The 20,654-nt window shown below is 44.0% G+C and overlaps 1 protein-coding gene across 2 annotated transcripts in view; it reads left to right on the forward strand.

The window, feature by feature from the left end:
- Nucleotides 1-20,654, forward strand: part of LOC119401736 (venom metalloproteinase antarease-like TtrivMP_A) — a 94,368-nt gene that overhangs the window by 36,237 nt on the left and 37,477 nt on the right. Inside the window, exons 1-4 of one of the 2 annotated variants that reach the window (XM_037668678.2) lie at nt 6,749-6,994; nt 7,243-7,415; nt 8,878-8,970; nt 18,950-19,088. In XM_037668678.2, coding sequence (XP_037524606.1) covers nt 6,949-6,994; nt 7,243-7,415; nt 8,878-8,970; nt 18,950-19,088 — 451 coding nt within the window. In that variant the 5' untranslated portion in view covers nt 6,749-6,948. Of the gene's footprint in view, nt 1-6,748; nt 6,995-7,242; nt 7,416-8,877; nt 8,971-18,949; nt 19,089-20,654 lie in introns of those variants that run through there. The other variant, XM_037668679.2, reaches the window with a different exon arrangement.

A 20,654-nucleotide genomic window follows, 5' to 3' on the forward strand; every position in this document is an offset into this window, starting at 1 on the left:
CCGCATAGTGAACGATTGGTAGTGCGGCACGTTACGGCCACATAATATTGAAAATGTACGGTTACATGATCGCCAACAGCGCTGCACGTCGGAGATGCACCAGCAATAAATAATACGTATTGAGGCGCTTGTCGCAGGCAGATATCGTGCCTCCGCGTACTTACGATGTGTATCGCTCCTCTCGGCAACGTTTTTGGCTATACGAACGCAGCAGAAATGTGGAAGACGAGTTATTTTATGCATGATAATCGAATCGCATATTCGAATTTTTCGAATGTTCGAAGTTATCGATTATTCGAAACTTTTCGAATACACGATTGTCGAATCGAATACGAATATTTCGAAGGTAATATTCGACGAATATTCGAAACTTTCGAATATTCGCACACCCCTACACATAAGGTGTTCCACTGGGTGCTTGTTTGATGAAAGAATATATACAACTCTTCTGCACTCCAGTTCAACCACCCTTGTTTTGTGAAAAGACCGGGTAAAGCAGCACTGTAACGAACACGAAGAATAGATTGAAATCGCTTTGCCGACCTCCTGGGAGTCCTACCCGCGTAGCCTAGTGATCACCTTTTACCAGTACAATATCGTTAGGAAGGCATAGAGGATTATGATACGAAAAAAAAAAGAGCGCGCTGCAAGCCGTGCATAACATGCACTGCTGAAAAGTGCAAGGAGAAGCCCTAAAAGAGAATTTTTATAGGTGACACTGAATAGTGTCACGACGTTCGGGAACGATAGAAATGAAGGGATAAGCTGCACAGCTACGTTCATTCTTCAGAGGTCCACAAAAACATCCTAAATTTGCTCCAGTCGTGGAAGTTAAGAACAACGACTGCCAACGCCTTCACATTTCGCAGTGCAGATGTGCACCCCTGCGGCTAGCGCATGCAGTGCGAGAAACTTCAGCGTGGCAGGATATGTAACACAACGGTGGATGGCGTGCTAAAAGCCGCAATCTCTAGATAATTTGGTTTTTCGCTAAATAACACGTGAAGAAATAAACTATAAAATATGCCACAAAAGACTTATGGACTGTATATAGTAGCAGTGGTGTGATATATGAAAAGAATGCTACCACAAATTCTTTCTTCGTCCTTTCGGCTGCCTATACGTATTTCTAAAAGTACACGTGGTGCACACGGGTTGTTATAATTTTTATCTAGGTCAGTGTATTTACAACAAGGTAATAAACTTGGCTTTCTTCCTCTATCTTGCTGTGGCAAGGTGCTACAATGCTGTAGACGGGTGTCCCTTATAAAAATGACTGTTCAGTAACTTTTGACAAATGATTGACGAATGGTTGAATCAATGACTTTTCAACTAAATGTCAAATGTCGTTGAATCTTCTCAATGTCGACACAACGACATTGTCACTGATTCTTTTCAATAAAAATTACATGCTGAAAGATATATTGATCTTTTGTTGATTTTATGCTATACAGTGGTTGGGTTTAGAACTGGCTGGTCCGCGTATGAAGGTGGAACCCAGACACACATGCGCATATAGTAGGATTATTTGCCGTTTTTGGTAGCCGGCATTCATGACATTTAATTTCCAGCAAGCAACAAATGCTTTTCTGCGCATACAATCAACACTACAGCACTAAGGGTATCATGGAAGCTCTATATGTGTCAGCTAATGTAAAGCAAAACTTTCTTTTAAGCGTATGCAGAACTTGCTGCTGCAAGTAATGTAATAAATTACAAAAAAATACAATTTTTTTAGATACGACTCCATATTTTACGCAACCTTGTACAACAGTGCACAGATGTAGCAGTGGTAACTGATATTCAGAGGCGCATGAGGCTTGCGAAGCCCCGAACTCAATGACCAAACCTTGGCCATCCAGAGTGCCCGCGATCGGGCCGTCAAGTTAGGCTTGGCGGCCGGGGCGTAGGCAGAAATTTTTTTCGGGGGAGAGGGGGAGGGGCACCTCCTTGATTTGAAGTGGGGGCCGGGCAGGCAGATGTTGTCAAGTCATTTTTGGCTCTGCATGCCACAGCAAAAACAAAAAAAAAATTACACCATCTCCCACTAAAGGGAACCATGTGGGGGTGCGAAGCAGAGCATCGGTCGACTTAAAGTTCCGTTCATCGCGGGCACCTTGCCCGATGTTAACGTGTCCTTGCAAGTAGAGCACACCATGAATTCACTGTAGTTGCTGTTGCTGTTACTCGTCCCGAACTCTTGTTGGAGCACGCCACGCGGGTTCATCGCGCGTCTGCAAAATCTCGTTCGCCGACGCCATCACATGATTGCTGAGAGAGTGTAAGGGGGAGAGGCCACAGCGTCTTACCCAGCCCCTTACACAGGCCCGAACGCGCTAGCGCCTGCCAGCACACGTAGTTTTGTCTGCGTTACGCCAAGCTAGGACAGCATACGGCAGCCCGGGCCCCTAAAGTGCTCTACACGTATCATCATGAAGGCGGTCGAAGAACAAGACGAAGAAGACTTCTCCTTGGCGCGAGCGCACGCTCTGCGCGTATCATCATCAAGCCGGTCGAAGAACAAGACGAAGAAGACTTCTCCTTGGCGCGAGCGCGCGCTCAATATGTTACATATGGCTATGGTAGGTTTTAGAAAGCGGATGGTCGCCAATGGAACTACGGACAAAGCCCAGCGCAAAAGCTGCTTCGCATCTAAAATCCGGGAGGGGGGCACGGCATCCCTGCCTACGCCGCGGACTGGCGGTCACTATGTGGGATTATATTACTAGCTACCTTCGGCAACGTGATTTTCTAGCGTTAGCTACACTTGCCTAGCCGGAGCAGGTTTCGCGTGGGTCATCATGAGCCGTGCTGCGCATGCGCGAGGATGAGTGCGGAGCCGGCATCTCACGCGCTCTCCGCCATCGCCGCGCGCGGCACGCCACGGCTGGTGGCGGAGAGCGGGAGGAGTCGCGTCGTATCCGGGCAGACAGATTGGCGCCGGCGCGCGCGACTCGCCGCTGCTGCTCTGCGCATTCGAGAGGGGTGACGTCGTAGCCATGGCGCGTGCAGCTATTCGCCTTCGCTGTGCAGTCGCCGTCTGACAATGCGCTGGTGCCGCTTGATAGCGCCTCTGACTGGCGTTTGCAGGCGGGTAACGCCGTGGAGAAGGAGAGCGCAAATGCTGCTCAACGGCGCAGAAGAGCCGAGAAGCTTATGTCATCGGATCCCGAAATAGTTGCCTAGCGTCATTCTTTCTAGCGTCATTCCTCTAGCGTCATTCCGTAACGTTTCGCTCAATGTGAAAAATTACGCTACAGTGACCATCCCGCGCATGCTTCGCATAACATCGATTCCCACGGTACGTGGGGTATGCCAAATTTTTGTGAAAGAACTTTTCCCTTCTTTTTACAGCGAAAGCTGTTATGAGATCATTTCACCGGCCGTTTTTGGCGCCGTAGTTGTCCGCCGCCGTCGCCGGTCTCCGTAACCAGTATCGCTCGAAATAAGAAAAAAAACGAAATAAGAAAAAAATTCCAGGATAGAACGAGGTTCGGACCTGGGCCCTCTGCGCGGGAGCCCAGTATTCAACCTCTGAGCCATGCCGGTGCTTGAAACTGCTTTGCAAAAAGGTCCTATACAGGCTTCATGTCGGGAAGGAACCACATTAGCATATGCAATATAGGGTGGTAGAAGAGTAAAATAAGCACCAAGCGTCGCACAACGCGAATTCTGTAACCAGGCGTCACACAATGCGAAGTGCGCAACGAGTAGGTTGTTGAATGCTTCCAACCCATTACAATGGGCTTTGCCATAATTCTTCATCGTCATCAGGCACAGCATCAACAAAGTGCGCATAATGCCTTACATGCGTTGAGCAGGTACCAACGCTCTCCGTAGAATGACGAAAAATGGCACAGTGCCTGCTGTCCTACTTCTAAAAATTTACAATGATTTAGAGCGTAGTGGGTTCCTCGCAAGTGCACTTGTATTGGTTGCCAAAGAAGCCCATAAGCGCGTGATCCACTTCCTCGAGGTCTCAGTAAAATTCCAACGATTTATAGCGTAGTGGGTTCCTCGCAAGTGCACTTGTATTGGTTGCCAAGGAAGCCCATAAGCGCATGATCCATTTCCTCGGGGTCTCAGTAAAGTTCTTCGCCCCTCCCCTCCGTCTCTCTCCCACGTCAACGTATGTTATACAGCATGACAAGAGAGGGGAATAGCGACCGGGCGTCACCCAATGCAAATTACATAACTGGTGGGCCGTTTAAAGATTCCAACACATTAGAAAGGGCTGAGCCATAATTCTTCATCGTCATCAGTCGACGCGTCAACAAAGTGCACACAATGCCTTACAGACGTGTAGCTGGTGCCTCGCTTCTCCGCAGAATGACGAATAATGGCTTAGTAGGTGCTTCCCAACTTCACAAAAATTGTGATTTATGGCGTAGTGGGTACCTTTCTAGTCTACTAGTATTGTAGCCCCAAGAGAGCTTAATGGGCTCTAGAAACGCCGCTCTTCCAGCTTTCGCTGTGACTGTGCTGCGGTTTCAGCGCAGGCCTGGCGTTCTTTTTCCCTCTCTCACTTTATCACTCCTTATCTTAGTTATTTTTTTCTACTTCAATGATAGGAAGGTAAACATTTTTATAATTATCATTAATAGGCCACAACGCGTCTTCTTGGCCAATCCCCCCGAGTGGGTATCTGCCAATATGCATAGGCTACAAACAAACAAACGAACGAAGGAAGCACCAAGAATTTCAGCTAAAGAAGCACTGATGTACTTAACAAAAGTGACATCCTGTGCTGCCCAGCAGAGTGTTCCGCCGGAGAGTTTATGAGGGCTTTCACACTGTACTCCTAGGCGTACAAATGCAGAAAGAGATTACTACATTCTTCAAAACATGCTAAATAAGCAGAAATTCACATTCAAATAAGCAGCATTGCCAATAAAAGGGGACAAATTTCATTTCAACCACTGATGTTTTCTCGTCTTGATGGCAAGTTTCAACATAGCTAGTTCAATTGAGCGAACTTTCACTTTAACGATCGCTTTCCTGGGATTCGTTGAAGTTCGTTCGAGTGAAGTTTCACCGTATATCAGCGTAGAGCGTGTATTGCTCGTACTTTAACTTTTCATTTCCTATGCACAAATTTGCCCGAGTAGAGGGTTTCGTCTTGAACACGCCGACTGCTGCCCTCTTCCAAGTCACGACCACGTAACAATATGAACGCATGACAGATCTCTAAGTTTAAAGGTCGCGTTATGAGTAGGAGTGGCTGAATTTCAGATTTTCAACATCGAAGCGAATTCCAATGATGGCAACCGCTTACGAATCGAATCGAATATTTTTCGAATATGATTAGTACAACTACTGGCTTTTGCAATACAAATTTTGCCCCAACAAGGCAAAAAAAGCAAGTTTATTGCACAGCAAATAATAAACAGGAAATTTACGCATTATACAACAACGTTGCTTGACGATACCACATCTGCAGTTATGTAATTTTGTCAGGAAAGATTGATAGCTGTTTGATATGTTCGGGAAGCAAGCGACACCGATGTGCATGTCACCATTTTTTCAGACAACAAAAACAGACGCTCACTATAGACGCAATAGGGCTATTGCGTTAATCCTCCAAGCTAAATACGACGAACCCGGGACCATTCTGACAATGTCAGTATTGCTTGCCATATATCTAGCGATATCGTGAGAAGATATTGAGTACACCTACTAGAACATTCTTACTAATTGACCTGCTTTAGGCAAAACATCCGGTATAATGGATGCCTTGGATCTTGCTTCATGGATCTACTCTAGGCTAGTGATGATGGGAGGGACGATGATTGGAAGAGGCTCCTGTAGTACAGAGCCCCTGTCGTGCTGCGGTGTGGCAGTCAGGTGGTCTACTACAATAATGGATGACGTGGAGCCCACCTTGCCCTTTTGTTGGTACGTATAGATGACGCCGTCATTGACTAAACCTTCCAAGAGGTAGTCAGGGATCTTGGCCCAGTACAGGAATCGGAGAAGTCGCCACTCTCCGGCCCACGAGACAGCAGAAAAACAAAAGCGGTTTCCTGGATAAGACTTTGGGCTGAGACCTACTATCATGGTAGTTGTTCCTTGTTCTTATGTCATTGTAAGTTGGCGGAGAATGCGCCAGCTGGCAACGTGGCGCCAGCTGGCGAAAAGAAAGAGTGTTTCACACTCGCCGTCATGGCTACAAATAGCGCTGACTAACACTCCCGGGCTTGCATGCACATAAATACCCGATAAAGTGGACGAGAGGACGACCGCCGCCGTAGCTCAATTGGTGTGCTCGGACGTGTTATCCCTTTAAAGATTGCAGGCTCGGTCCCTGCCAGCAGCAAGTTGTCTTTTCGTCCACCTTACTTTCGTTACATCTGCATCAATATTATAACAACACACCTAAAACAACACAATTAACGTCCCTTATACCTTCATTTGCTTCATTATCCTCTGGTTTTAATTAAGGTTTACCAAACAAAGAAACGAGCCCTCCAAATTTCCCCCTTCTTTCATCCTACAGTATAAACGGTATATCAGCAAGCGTTTGAAATCCTGTGAACACTGTAAGCTACTTACATGAGAGTAGAACGCCGGTATAATCTTTATTCGTACACAAGCAGCTGTCGCCTTGACTGTTGTTTGCAGGTGTGTTTGAAAACTGTTCTTTCAATCCGACAAATCGAAATGGCGGAGCTGACTAAAACGTCCTCGACGTAAGCATCGACCTTACGTTGCAGGCTTAGCTGATTTCAAAAAGTCAGATCTCTTTCTAATGCGCGCGTTGCTTTTTTCTGGGCCCCCTCTATTTATTCCCGTTTTCTTCTTTTCTTGCGAAGAGGCGAGGGCTGGGCCTACTTCACCTGGATCCTGAAACAAGGCGTTATTTGTATTCAACGAAACTTTTGGAAAAGCGCCACGCGTAAATTGCACTCGGATCGCCCACGTTAGCCACAAAGCGGGCACGTGTGCGCAATGCGTACCTTCGAACTGCTTCTGTTTTTAATCCTTCCTGTCACAGGTAAGGCAATATTCAGTATTTTGCTGCAACGTTTTTTTTTTGTAATTTCTACGTTGCCTTGTAATCTCTGTGATCTATGTAATCTCTGTGATAAGCGAATGCGTTCGCGAAATTTTCTCCTCTTGTGTACGCGTCCTTCAAGGCTGGGTTCTTGGATTATTCAAATTATGTACCAACAGGCCCAGCACCAGACTCTACCATGATCTCATTGCCTACGGTTTCGAGAGTGAACCTTACTTTGATTGCAGGGTTGCAGAAAGGGCAACTGGTCTACCCTAGACTTCTGGAGGAAAGATCTTCCGAAAGGACAATGGTCATGCAAGTGCACGACCAACTGACGTTGAACTTGAGAAAAGCGTCCGTGGCAGCACCGACGCTAAGACTTATCACAGAAGAAAAAGGAAAGACAGTCACGCACTACGTGAGTAGAAGAAGAGTCAACAAATCCTCGTGAATTGCCGCTGAATGTCTATCCGTTCCTTTTACACATGGGCCGCTACGGAAGTAATTAAATAGACAGCAGTTCGGCTTCATTTCTGAATGTCCGACAGCAAATATATTCTAAATATTAGTAAACGTACAAATGAAAAGGAAATTGACGCTGAAGTTGGTCAATACAGCAAACACCCGACGGAGGCTTCGTCGAACTTGGAACGTCATTAAAAGCTGCTTAGTGATCTATGCACAGTGCAGAGTCACGGTCCGCCTTAGCAAGAGTCCTTCAGGTAATCAATCTACTAAATATTACATCAGCGAATAAACCAGTGACTAAACTACATAACGGAAAAAAGGTTAAGGTAACACGTCGGCCTACTGTCTCAAGCATAACAATAAGGTGAATAGATTTTTATATAGATAAGTAACCACACGAGAGATTTGTGTGGTTATTTAAGTTAGCTCAATCCTAACCTATCCATAAAGATTAGTTCCTCTTGTTATCCGTTAGTCCAACATGCATGCAAGCCTTCGAACAATGCGACGTTACAACAACACAACCATATCCGAAAATACAGGAATTTTTTGAAAAAGAAATTGCTTCTTGATTCCAACTTGCTTTTATTGTACCTTTCCTGTGAAACTTGGGTGTGAGGTTTTTGCACAACTTTATATTATATCCTTGCAGTTCAGTGAAAACAATATTTCGCGTGATATTTCATGGTATGCCAAGTGTTATTTACATATTTTTATTTCAGTAAGCTTTTAGGTCAAAATAGGAAGGTATCTACACATGTGCTTGAGTTGAAATGCTTTTGTGTCGAATTTTTGCCCTTATGTAATCGTAACAGCTTTTTCTAGTATTTGGGCAGGAGACCAGGACTCGAAGTGTTTTCGACATTTCTCTGTCGTTCTCTCTTTTCGCACCACGCGTGTCTTTTATTGATTTTTTATTTCAGTATATTGTTTTTACAGGGATGGGTACACTTAAAACTTATGGAAAAAGAAATTAAAATAGAGAAATTTTACATTGAAAATGTAGGCAAACTTTCTACATAGGTGGCTGAACATAGGTAAGCAGTTAATATATATACTTAAAATAGGTAATTTACATAGGTTACACACATATTTATGGATCTAACAAATTGTAAATTATTTAGAAATCAGTTTTACAATGAAAGGCCCTTAGCACCCTCGTATCACCGTTTGTTTCGTCAGACCGGTGGCATAATGTACAGCTCGGCAAGTTCTAAAAAATGTTCTGGTGAAAATAAGAAGATGGTGATGATGAAGAATGCGTTATGAAATGTACACAGTTTACTATAAAATTGGCGAAGGTTGAAGGGTATGCCGCGGTGAGCGTTTTTTTTTTTGGTCAATATTTTTAAGACTACTGCGCCCCCCCCCCCCCCCTCGCTCTGTCTAAACTTTCGACGTGCATTATCCAGTACAACGGCGAGCATGTCGAGAGAGACCTCTACGAAGACGCGGACAAAATCGCCTCGGTGATCGTCACAAAAGACCACTTCGGTGTACATGTGGTACGTATAAAAGCCTTATTCCACGTTACAGCGCTGCTGTTTGTGGTCATAATATTAGAACGTTGTGACGGCACTTGTTCTAAAGAGAAGTGTTGTCGCAACATACCTAACATACCGTCACAACATGCCTTGTACCCCATGCATGACGTCACTTCCCCTAAGGAGAAATGTCATATGCAATGTAGAATCGTTGTAGGAATATTTATATCACATTGTTATAACAGCGACTAACGAACATTACGGGAGTTTAGCCAACGTTGGCTAACATTTGCGGACAGTTAGCTGATATCAGCCAGCCCTGCCCAACGTTAGGTAGTGGTGGTATTCTGCAAGTAAATAATACTTATGTGAAGGCATGTGTGTAATGTCACTCATGTCAAGCGATGTACGCAAGTCATGTAGATTTTGATGACCCAGTTAAAGAAGCGACCGCGACGTAAGGCATCTTGTAATTTGCGTCATTCGTATCGTGGCATAAAGGACATCTACGCCATGTCATGTCATTCTTGTTTGTCACGCATGGATGTCATGCAGTATGCATACTGATATACGCAGTCGTGTCTCATTAGTCTGGACGCCGTTAATAGGAACATCTCACAATATGGACGAAAGCTTAAGCGACTGGTAGGTGGACATCCAAATAAGACAGATGTTCAGAGGAAGATGGAAGCTTGGAGAGATGAAATATACTTGAACACGGGGCGTCGCTTGAACCTTTTCAACGTTTCGACAAGCGAACTTCTACGTCAAAGCTGCATAGAGTAGGTGGCCATGCGTTTCTGTTTCGTTAATGCGTAAAAGGCACAGTCCGCACTATGGACGGCCTTTTTGGAGACGACAGTTAAAAAGTCATGAACTTTTGTGGCGTTATTAACTTGCTATAGTCACTGCTTCACGTTTTGGTGAACGCAGCGCGTAGGTAAGGACGAGGAGGAGAAAAGACAGATACGCAGACTGTGCGCTTGGAACGATCCGCTCAGCAATGAGATATGCGGGACGAAAACTCTACAGCATTGGCGAGAGATCGTGAATGGGAGAGACGAATCGTCGCCCGAAAGGCTGCTCACCATCAGTAGTCCCGTTTACCTTAAGCCTACACTCTAATGCGTCTTTTTTACATTGACTTGTTAATATGGACGACTCGCGTTCTGGACATTCTTCATGGGAAACGGAAGTGTTCATATTGATGGGAGCCCTCCAACTTGGGAAGTAGCTAGCCTTCGTTGCCTTGCCGAAAATGGAGCCACCTTATAAGGCCCACGCTCAGGGATCATTCGTTTCTGTAAATAAATTTGTCACCACTATCACCCGCTCGATAGAACCGTTGTTGAAATGACTGGGACGGCATAAGAGCTAGCTAGCTAGCTAGCTAGATAGATAGATAGATAGATAGATAGATAGATAGATAGATAGATAGATAGATAGATAGATAGATAGATAGATAGATAGATAGATAGATAGATAGATAGATAGATAGATAGATAGATAGATAGATAGATAGATAGATAGATAGATAGATAGATAGATAGATAGATAGATAGATAGATCCTTCAAGTTCGTAATGGCAAGTTACCGAAATGCCACATATTGTTAAGTGCGAGAGTATACGGGAAGAATGACACGCTGGAATGCTTCCACTGGTCACGTGTATCTGCACAGGTCCTAGATCAGCCATATTGCAGCCTTTAGGGATCTGTTATAACTGGTGGCGTGACTAATGAACTCGAGGTAGCGGGATCTCAACCCACAGAGTGACTTGCGCAGAGTGACATTTCTCTTTCGGAATTAACATTTAGCGTGTTCATTCGACGACCAGCTTAGTTAAACTCTCAGCACCGAACACGTCTTCATTGGTGTCGTTGTCATCTTTATTTCAGTCTTCAGTCTCTTCTCGTCTCTTCCGATCCTACTGACTGGTGTGGATATGTAATCCTACTCTCAGCAGTTACATTGCTGTGAGCACTTTCGCGTAAAAACCTGTAACGTTTTCAGCTAAACAACCGTGAATGCTAAACTCGCAGCTAAAAAAAAAACACATAATAACACAGTTGATTACAAAAAGAAACGAATAGTCATGAACTTTTAAAATAGCTTAGATTAAAAAAAACCTCACTCTACCGACGAAGGGCATGGCATTAGATATGAAATATATGCAAAGGTGGCATATTGTACAGTCCACGCGTTATCTGTGGCGAAACTCAGCGGCCGAAGTAGGTGAGGTCGTCAAAACAAAGTGAGTAATGCGGAAATTGTATCCTGATATTTATATTGAAGTGACGGAAGAAGAGACCATCGATGCATGCGAAATTCTAATAACACATGCGCGTCACTACAACGTCTGCGTGCACGGAAATCTGCATCGCAAAATACTTCATTTCCCATAAAACTGTTGACATCTTGGTAGTATGAGCCTTGCTATTCGTATTATTGTTAATGCTTTAATGTATAGTCCGTCTAGAAATGCATGTTATAACATAGCATTAGGAAAGACGTCCGATAGGATAGTATTGGATAGTATTCAAATCGTACCCGCTTTCTCTCTACACAATAAGCACGCTAACATTGAGAATATACAATCAGTTGCAGTACATAATATTACTATATGCACCACAACAAGCAAATTTCGGTAAATTTTACAAGAAAACTACAAGAAAATTCTACAAAAAAATTGTGCGAGAGATTTAGAACTGCTTTACAATTCAAGGAAGAGGCGACCACGATCTTTTGGAATTTTCGCACAGAAAAGACACGGTTATTCATAATCGGATTTAGTACCGCAATACTTTCGTTTTTATAAGCATATGCATACAATAACGTGGGAGAAAGATATTGCGCCGATATGTAGAAACGCCCTCGTTCCTGTAAACGAGGACATAGGGAAAAGCACCCCCCCCCCCTTGCGAAGAAGGAAAATTATGCAAATACTACGCCACTGGTGGTATCAGTATACGTAAAACTTTCATGTCATCAAGGCAAAAATATACCGGACGAATGTAACAGGGTCATTCCACGATAACTGTCCCAGCCGGGGCGCTCGACAAAAATCAATATCTCTAAAAAAATCCGAGAAAATTACGCACATATAGACATTGGTTCTACAGTATTTTCCCAAAATATTTCGAGCGGCAAAAATTTTTCGGGCACGTGAGCGCCACTTGAACTTCTAGATATGGTGGAAAACCAGATACGAAAGAAAAGTTCGCTATAAATGGACCATTTGACGCGTTCATTCGAAACTTGCTTTTTTGTGTTTTTTGAGCATCGCGCTTTTATTAGAGTAGCTTAGAGTTTCTTAGAGTAGCTTTATATTTTTCACTCCTTAGCCCTTAGGGAAATTTGAGTAAATTGCAGCGTTTTCTGGAATTTTTTTACAAAAGACGATTGTAGACCAAATACATCAATTATTTTTATAAAACTCTCCGTAAAATGTACTATCTCTTAAAGTTTTTTTTTTGCCTGTGTGTGGCGCACAGGCCCTAAAATAAAATCCTGAACTTAAAAAAACCCTACATTGGCCTATGTTCAGACGTCTGTAGCACCCTAAGGTGGTCCAAGAAAAAATAAACAGAAAAGCCCATACGATTGAGAATCATAACACCTTCGTCCACAGAAAGTTTAATCGAAGTAGGTTTTTTTTTAGTCAAGAAAAAAAAAATTTGAACTTTAGTCCCACCATTGCATTATTTTGCTATGGGGGCAATGCAAACCGACTGAATTTACTGCATAAAAAAAGAGGTAGTGTACTCGCAGCACACGGTTTTAAGTTCCTTTTGTTAGTACTTTATAATGTATATTACATATCAAGGACATAATAAACAGAGGTAAAAATATAACAATACCATTGGCTTAGATGCCAACATTTCTCAATAATGAATCGCGTTACTTATTGTATTGTTTACGCACGGGGGCGGGGGCGCCGCCGGACAACTGCGCCATAAAAATAGGCTGTTGTGATCTTATAACAGCTGTAAAACAGTGCATGTTACCAGACAGACAAATTCTACTTTAACCAAAATCTGCTGCCTGCAACCATCCAAATAAGGATGTGAAAAATAGCTTGGCATATCCCGTCCGTAGTGTCGTGGACGACGGACGCGCCGCGTGAACACGCGGCGCGTCGTCACATCATGCGGAATACACAGATGAACTCCATTTGGATCCGCTATAAATGGCCACGCTCACGCCTCCTTTCTCGAGTTTACATGAACTTTGAGACTTAACTTATTTTGACGCCAATTGATTCTCAGAGCCGCATGCAAGAAGTAACGCGATTCATTATTGGGGAATTTTCCCATCTAAGCCAATGGTATTGTTATATTTTTACCTCTGTTTATTATGTCCTTGATATGTAATATACATTATAAAGTACTAACAAAAGAAACTTAAAACGGTGTGCTGCGAGTACACTGCCTCTTTTTTATGCAGTAAATTCAGTCGGTTTTTATTGCTCCCATAGCAAAATAATGCAATGGTGGGACTAAACTTCAAAATTTTTTCTTGACTAAAACAAAAACTACTTCGATTAAATTTCTGTGGACGAAGGTGTTATGATTCTCAATCGTATACGATTTTCTGCTTATTTTTTCTTGGACCACCTTATGGTGCTGCAGATGTCTGAACATAGGCAGATGTAGCGTTTTTTTCAAGTTCAGGATTTTATTTCAAGGCCTGTGCGCCGCACACAGGCAAAACAAAAACTTTAAGAGATAGTACGTTTTATGGAGAGTTGTATAAAAATAATTGATGTATTTGGTCTACAATCGTCTTTCGTAAGAAAATTCCAGAAAACGTTGCAATTTACTCAGATTTACCCAAGGGTTAAGGAGTAAAAAATATAAAGCTACTCTAAGAAACTGTCCTATAATAAAAGCGCGATGCTCTAAAAACACAAAAAAGCAAGTATCGAATGAATGTCTGAAACGATCCATTTATAGCGAATTTTTCTTTCGTACCTGGTTTCCCACCATATCGAGAAGTTCAAATAGCACTCACTTGCCCGAAAAAGTTTTGCCGCTCAATATATTTTGAGAAAATAGTGTAGAACTAATGTCTATATGTGCGTAATTTTCTCAGATTTTTTCAGAGAAATTGGTTTTTGTCGAGCGCCCCGACTGGGACAGTTGGCGTGGAATGACCCAACATCTCAGAACTATCCTGTAAGTCTAAACTTTTGTACCGGTGTGTGTACTACACCTTCCTCATTAGTTTAATCAGTAAGATAATGTTTAGCGTGATATAAAAAGCTCGATAGAAATACGAGCGTTATGCTGTGTAGCTGCCTATTGCATTCGTAGCACAGCCATGCTTCACCTCATAAAACAAAGCCTCCGTGCAGTAATACTGCTTTACGAGTGAGGTTTCTTTCGAGAACATCCTGTACGCACGCCTAAGTACATTTGTCCGAGCTTGCTGAACCGCCATTTCGATTCCCGGAAAGACGCAGCCGCAGAAGAGCGTGGAAAGGCGTGCGGGGAGGACAAATGCCCTCCGAACTAAATATGAAAATATAAAGGACGTGGTCAACGCAGCCGCCGCGAAATATCAAAATGTACAAAAAGATTACTGTTCCAAACATAAATGCACAGGGCAAGGTAAAAGCCAACGCAGAAACGGCACAGGAATCGGCAATCGAATTGGCAATAGCTTCAATGTCGGCCAAAGACGTGTTCAGAGGCTCGAAAACAGCTTTGCAAAATTCTGGAAAGAAAGTGACTCTTAAGGGCTCGTTTTTGTTTGTTAGACAGAAGATTGATAAGAACCAAGAGACAGTAATGCCAAGGAAAGTATAGGGGGTGTTATTTGTATTATATAGATTATAAATGTGAAGAGAGTAAAGTAAGTAAAGTGGACGAAAAGATAACTTGCCGCCGGCAGGGACCGAACCTGCGACCTTTGAATATCGCGTCCGATGCTCTACCACTGAGCTAAGGCGGCGGTCATCCCCCCGTCCACTTTATGGGGTATATATGTGGATTTAAACCTAGGAATGTTAGTCAGCGCCGGTCACAGCCATGGCAGCGAGTGTGGAACACTCTTTTTCGGTCTGTTGGCGTCACGTAGCACGTGATCCTTTTTACGAGTGGGCAGCTGACCAATAATCCCTCGCATACTACCTGAAAGCATCAAGTCTGCCAGAACGAGACCCTCGCTATGAATGAAGGAAAGAAGGTGACTCTTAAGGGCTCGTTTTTGTTTGTTAGACAGAAGATTAATAAGAATTCTGTAATAAGAAATTCTGTAATATGGGGAGTCTAATCGGAGAAAATTTTAGCCAATATGGAAGACCACCGACACTTACAAATCGACTGGACACCTGCGCATGCGTACCTCCCAGAATACGAGGCGGCTCACACAGTAGCTCGATATCTCACTAAACGAGCCAGCGAGCAGCCTCACCGAGAGAGAAGGTATTTTCAAAATTGGGGCAGCTACGCGGTAGTGCTGCGAAGACTGAGGAAACAGCGGAGCAGGTGGCCTTCTCATCGTCCTTTCCTTCCTAACTCCCCCTGACTTCCCCTTCCCCGCCATTGATATAGCCAACGCCTCCTCTAGAAACATGCCTACGGTGTCGCTGGCTATCCCATTGTAGCCGTCCTGCCTTGAGCTGTGGTCGCTTATCGAGAGATGGCGCCACGTTCTCCCCTATTGTTTTCAATGGGGCTGCCGCAGTATGACGTCGAGGGGGGTAATGTGCGCGTGCGCAAATGTGTGTTGTAAGCGGCCGCCGCAAGGATCGCCAGCTACTGCCCTTATTAGAAACGGTGAAGGAGGGAAAGGGTAGGGCAGGAGGTTTTTGGCTCACGCGGCAGGCATCTTTCTAGAGGAGGCGTTGGTATAGTATACCATGCATGGCTATGATATGCTCTAGCCTCTCGCCCTCTTCCTTTCCCTCCTCCTCACCTTCACTTCCCTTTTCCACGGGCCCTTGCTATAGCATGCTATGCATGGCTATGCCATGCTTCCACTTCGCTTTGCAGCTGCGCCGACATGAGAGCGGTCGCCGGCCACGGCTGGAACTAAACATTAAACAGCTCCGCTGCTCAATATAATTGTTGAGGTCTTACATCCTGAAACCACGCTATGATTACGACGAGAGACGCTTTAGTGGCCGGGCTCCGGAAATTTCGACCAGCTGGGGTTCTTTTACGTGCACCTAAATCTAAGAACACGGGTGTCTAGCTTTTCGCCTCCATCGAATTGCGGCTGCCGCGGCCGGGATTCGATCTCCTGGCCTTACTTCGTCACTCGAGCACCATAATCTCTGGGACAACGCGGTGGGCGAGAGATGAGAGAAGAGAGGAATGCATGGTTAGCTTTAATGAAATCACGAAATATGGTCACGTGGTGGCGACGGCGAAGAATGGAAAACTCAGCCGGTAAAGATGAAAAGGGTGAAGGCTTGCGGGCTTGTCGGAAATAAATGAAGGTAGACTTGCTGTCATGGATTTACTGGCAGCAAGACTTGCTTGATCCTTGCATTTGGCTCACACCCACAAAAGGGGATTGGCCAAGAAGCCGGCGAATAATGTAAATTGGAACATTAAGTAAAAGTCAAGGGAAGAGAACAGTGGTTTTGTTTGTTTTTTTTTCAAATAGAATAAGGTCATTGTCGTGGTACGGAAAAATGAAATAAAGAAATAAATAAGATTATTTTTTTTGGGGGGGGGGGTAATGAGAAAGAGTAACTTCAGAAGCAATGAATATCTTTGTGTCACCCAGGAATTCGCACAGGGACCCGCAGACGTCTCTGTTACTAAATTTCAATGAAGCAACCCCAAAGATGAGGATATTTGGAGTACTTAGTGGTATTCCTAATTTATGAAGAAAATTTCAAAGTACTTTTTTCTTTGAATACTGAAACGGTGACATCTTAGTAGACAACGGTCGATATTTTCGCGTTGGTTACAGCTAGGACACAAAGGGGGTGGCACCAGACCAGACCTGTTTAAGTAAAAATTAAGTGGTGGAATAGGTCATCTTAATTTAGTGATGGATACTTCCGATTTTCTTGTGGGACGCCATTTATTATTCAATGCAAAATGCAAGTGCGAATATTCCCAATTCGGTATTTTAATCTTTTCTGAATCTTCAAAAAGTGAGAATTTGCTGAACCTCGCCGCTGTAACACAAGCTGTAAGAGGCATAACTAAAAAGAAATTGGGCCATCAAGGGATACCCTCACGAGTGAGTCAGCCATCTCGTTTACAAATATAACACGATGTCCTGGCACCCATAGCAACCTCACTAGGCGAATGTTTATGGGGATTAGTGTTAGTGCAGTGTGTCGTCTTCTTTCTTGTATTTACGTCCTCGCGCTGTACGTCTATGTGCTGTTAAAGATGAAAAGCTTTATTGGGCAAACTTCTGCCCCAGAAAAGGAAGTTACACTCATAGTGTAGTCAAAGTGGCAAGCGCAGATGTCGGCAGTCTGATCATAGGCGAAACGCGTCATTTTTTACACATCAGCGATCGAACCTTGCAGCGTTATGGCTGGTGCTCGCGCACGCGCCCGGATAAACATGACTATTTGCGCCCTGCGCGTAATCTTAACAGAAGGATCTTAAACGATCGCGAAGACTCCCAAACATTGCGGCGCGATCTGCGCCGAGCGTCGCTTACAGTTGTTGTGGGTGAAACCCGAATACCCGAAATAAATACCCGAAAACCCGAATACCCAAAATCCCGAAATAAAGAAATAAACGCGCGTGGCAATCTTAAGATTAGCGAGGGCTCGGTGTCCCCCTGCCCGCCCGACACTCACTAAGCCGCAGGCGGTGGCCTGGCGCACACTCCAAACCGACACCTATGAAAAGTACTATCGAAAAGCCCCTTAGAAATCAGCCATGCTTCCTTTTAACTAAATAGACGCCGCCTTAACAGCAAGGCGGCATCAAAAAGAGCGTTTGCGACTGCGTAATGATAAGCAACATCAACTCCTTTAATCGAAAAAAATTATGGCGGCTTCGCACTAGTGGCCCCAAGTCTGAAGGAAGAGCAGAGCTCCTTCCACGTGTCTGTTTATTTCGCTCTTTCTTTCACCTTCTCTCTGTTCAGTCTACCTCTTTTTTGTATGTGTTCTTTTCTATTTCTTTCTATCTCACTCTATCAATTTCTTTCTCTTTCTCGCTTTTTCTATATTTCCTTCTCTTCCAGTTCTTTCTCTATATTTATCGCTTCCTCTTTCTATTTCTTTCTCTCTCCATGTTTTTCAATCTTTTGATCTATTTAAGAATTTATTCCCTTTATTTCTCTCTATTTTTCTATCCCTTTCTTTCTATCTCTTTTTCACGTGTTCGTTGTCGTTTGACACTCGCATCTGCTGTACACGGTAGTGGGGCTTCCCCAATTCCTGTGGCGCATATCCACCTGAGGCGTTTTGCACGACGGAGCGCATGTTATCGAAAGCTTCAACAGCGTCACTTTAAAGAGACGAAGAGAGCGCGTGCCGGTTCATGACGATGATAGCTTTTTTATGACGAAGCACTTACCGGCAGCTTAAACAGATTCGCTGTCAAAAAGTGCACCTTGATTTATTACAGCCTCGAAAGTGCAACAGTGCGTCGAGTGGCAAGCTATCGAAAGTCTTTTAAGCTTCCGTAATAAATGCAATACATTGACATCAGTTTAAGAGCGTCAACAACCTTATCCTAAACCACATACTGATGTGAACCCTTTAATCTTTAGATTCCTGAAGCTATTTGCCACTGACGTCTTACCAAACCATAATGCATCGCATGCGTCATCCGAAAGGCACTTGTGCACCGCTGTACATCTCTAGCGTTGATACAAGCTCTCGGTAGTGTAGTATGCTGGTTTGCCAACTTCGATGTTTAAGAATAGGCTACACGCCTCTTTACACGACCAGTACACTAACAAACGCTACAAAATCTTTGGTCAGTTAAAATATCATGGTCTGGCAAACAACTACGTTGAACGTTATATTTGATATATGATGCCAATTTCACCTCTTGCCTTGTAGAAAGGACTGGTCGGTCCACGGCACAGAATTGAGCCAATGCCAGTCGTGAAAAGATCGGGAGATGGCCTTGTTCCCCATGCCATTCATGAAATCGAGTTTGAAGAAATGATGGACAGTGCTTTAAGGCACACCGAGACAGGTGAGACATAGTGCTGGCCTATTTCCCCATGATATAATGCGAGTTGTCAAAGCGACAACGCGTGAATAAGATTACTCGTAGCTATACCTCAAGCCTGCACGAAGCTATGATTCAAGGAAAACTAGTATCAGGGCAAATCAAAGCGATCACCTTGCGAATAGCCAGAAGTTTCGATAACGCTTTTCAGAAGAATAACGTGGTGGCGCGCATGACGGTACATTGTTGCTGCAGTGTGGGTACTCCTGTAATATGTCTTATATTGCGCAATTTTGCAGACCACATGACCACTAATTATCACATCTGTAGCCATAAACGACCGTAGGGTTCCTCATTAGGGAGTAGGAGGATCGCCCTCCCCCCCGCCTTCCCGTTGGTCGAGCCCGGAAGGCAACATTTCATTTTATTGTTTTTAAGATGTTACATGTCAAGGCACGGTACGGCTAAGGCAGATTAACTGCCTGAGAATGGCCCTACCACCAAGCAGGGCTGGGCAAAGATACTTTGAAATCGTATCGCGATACGATACAAGATACTCAGGCAAGAAGTATTGGAGATACAGATACAAGATACTGCCGCAATAATTGTATCCGATACGATACTTGGCAATTGTATCTTAAGATACATCGATACACTCTCTAATTTGTTATTATAGATCCATATAATGAGCAGCGAACGCCTATGCACGAAAATGTCTTCTTGAAAATTTCCCAACTGTGACCTATTTTGTTTAATTTTAATGAAATGTCTGTTAATATCTAAAAGTTTTGCCCTTCTTGCTCAAAGTACATTAGCTTCCTTCCAAAACAATTTATTGCGATTTGCTTTAGCTTCTTCACAGGACAACTCTTTATACAGTTCGCTGACAGCGGTTCTCGCTTGTCATTTTTGCAATTAATGGGAGTCGCTGCTCAGCTTGCCGACCAGCTAGCGGGTTGCCATATAATCACAATAACTTCTATAAGAAGCCTTCGCACGATGGCGCAAATACCGGTGTGGACCGGTATTGTCCGTAAAAGACAGTTTGCACAATACCGTGTATCCGGACAGGTGTACAGCAGCAACAACGCTGGTAACGATTTTTTATTTTTGGGGGGGGGGGGGTGTGGACGCATGGTGTATGCTAGGGGTTGAGACCTTTCGCTAGCGGCCCCGCCCGCACATATGACCATCTTCGTCCCATTTGTTTTTATTTTCTAGATAAGTATGTTCGTGAGCTACTCAGACATGACAGGTCTCAAGCTTTCCTTTCGTGAGGAACATGTGGTCACGATGTGCTGAAACATAACCGTGGAACAAAAACTCTGTATTTCAGAATCCGCGTCCACAATTCACTCGTTGTGCACATCGGTATCGATGTTTCTCTAATCCTGACTCCAAATTCCCTTGAGAAATGACCTATATATGAGACATGGGAAAGGCTTCCTTTCAAATGGCAACGCCATTTTGTTCAAACTATCTCCCACCATCTTCACTGTCCCGGCGCTTCGAACTAAATTTGGCGACTGTGGCCCGCTGGCTGTAAGCTGAGATTGAGACCCCTGGTGTATACGAATATGACGTAAAAGA

This window comes from Rhipicephalus sanguineus, chromosome 8 (assembly GCF_013339695.2).
Source record: "Rhipicephalus sanguineus isolate Rsan-2018 chromosome 8, BIME_Rsan_1.4, whole genome shotgun sequence".
In the NCBI taxonomy this organism is placed as follows: domain Eukaryota; kingdom Metazoa; phylum Arthropoda; class Arachnida; order Ixodida; family Ixodidae; genus Rhipicephalus; species Rhipicephalus sanguineus.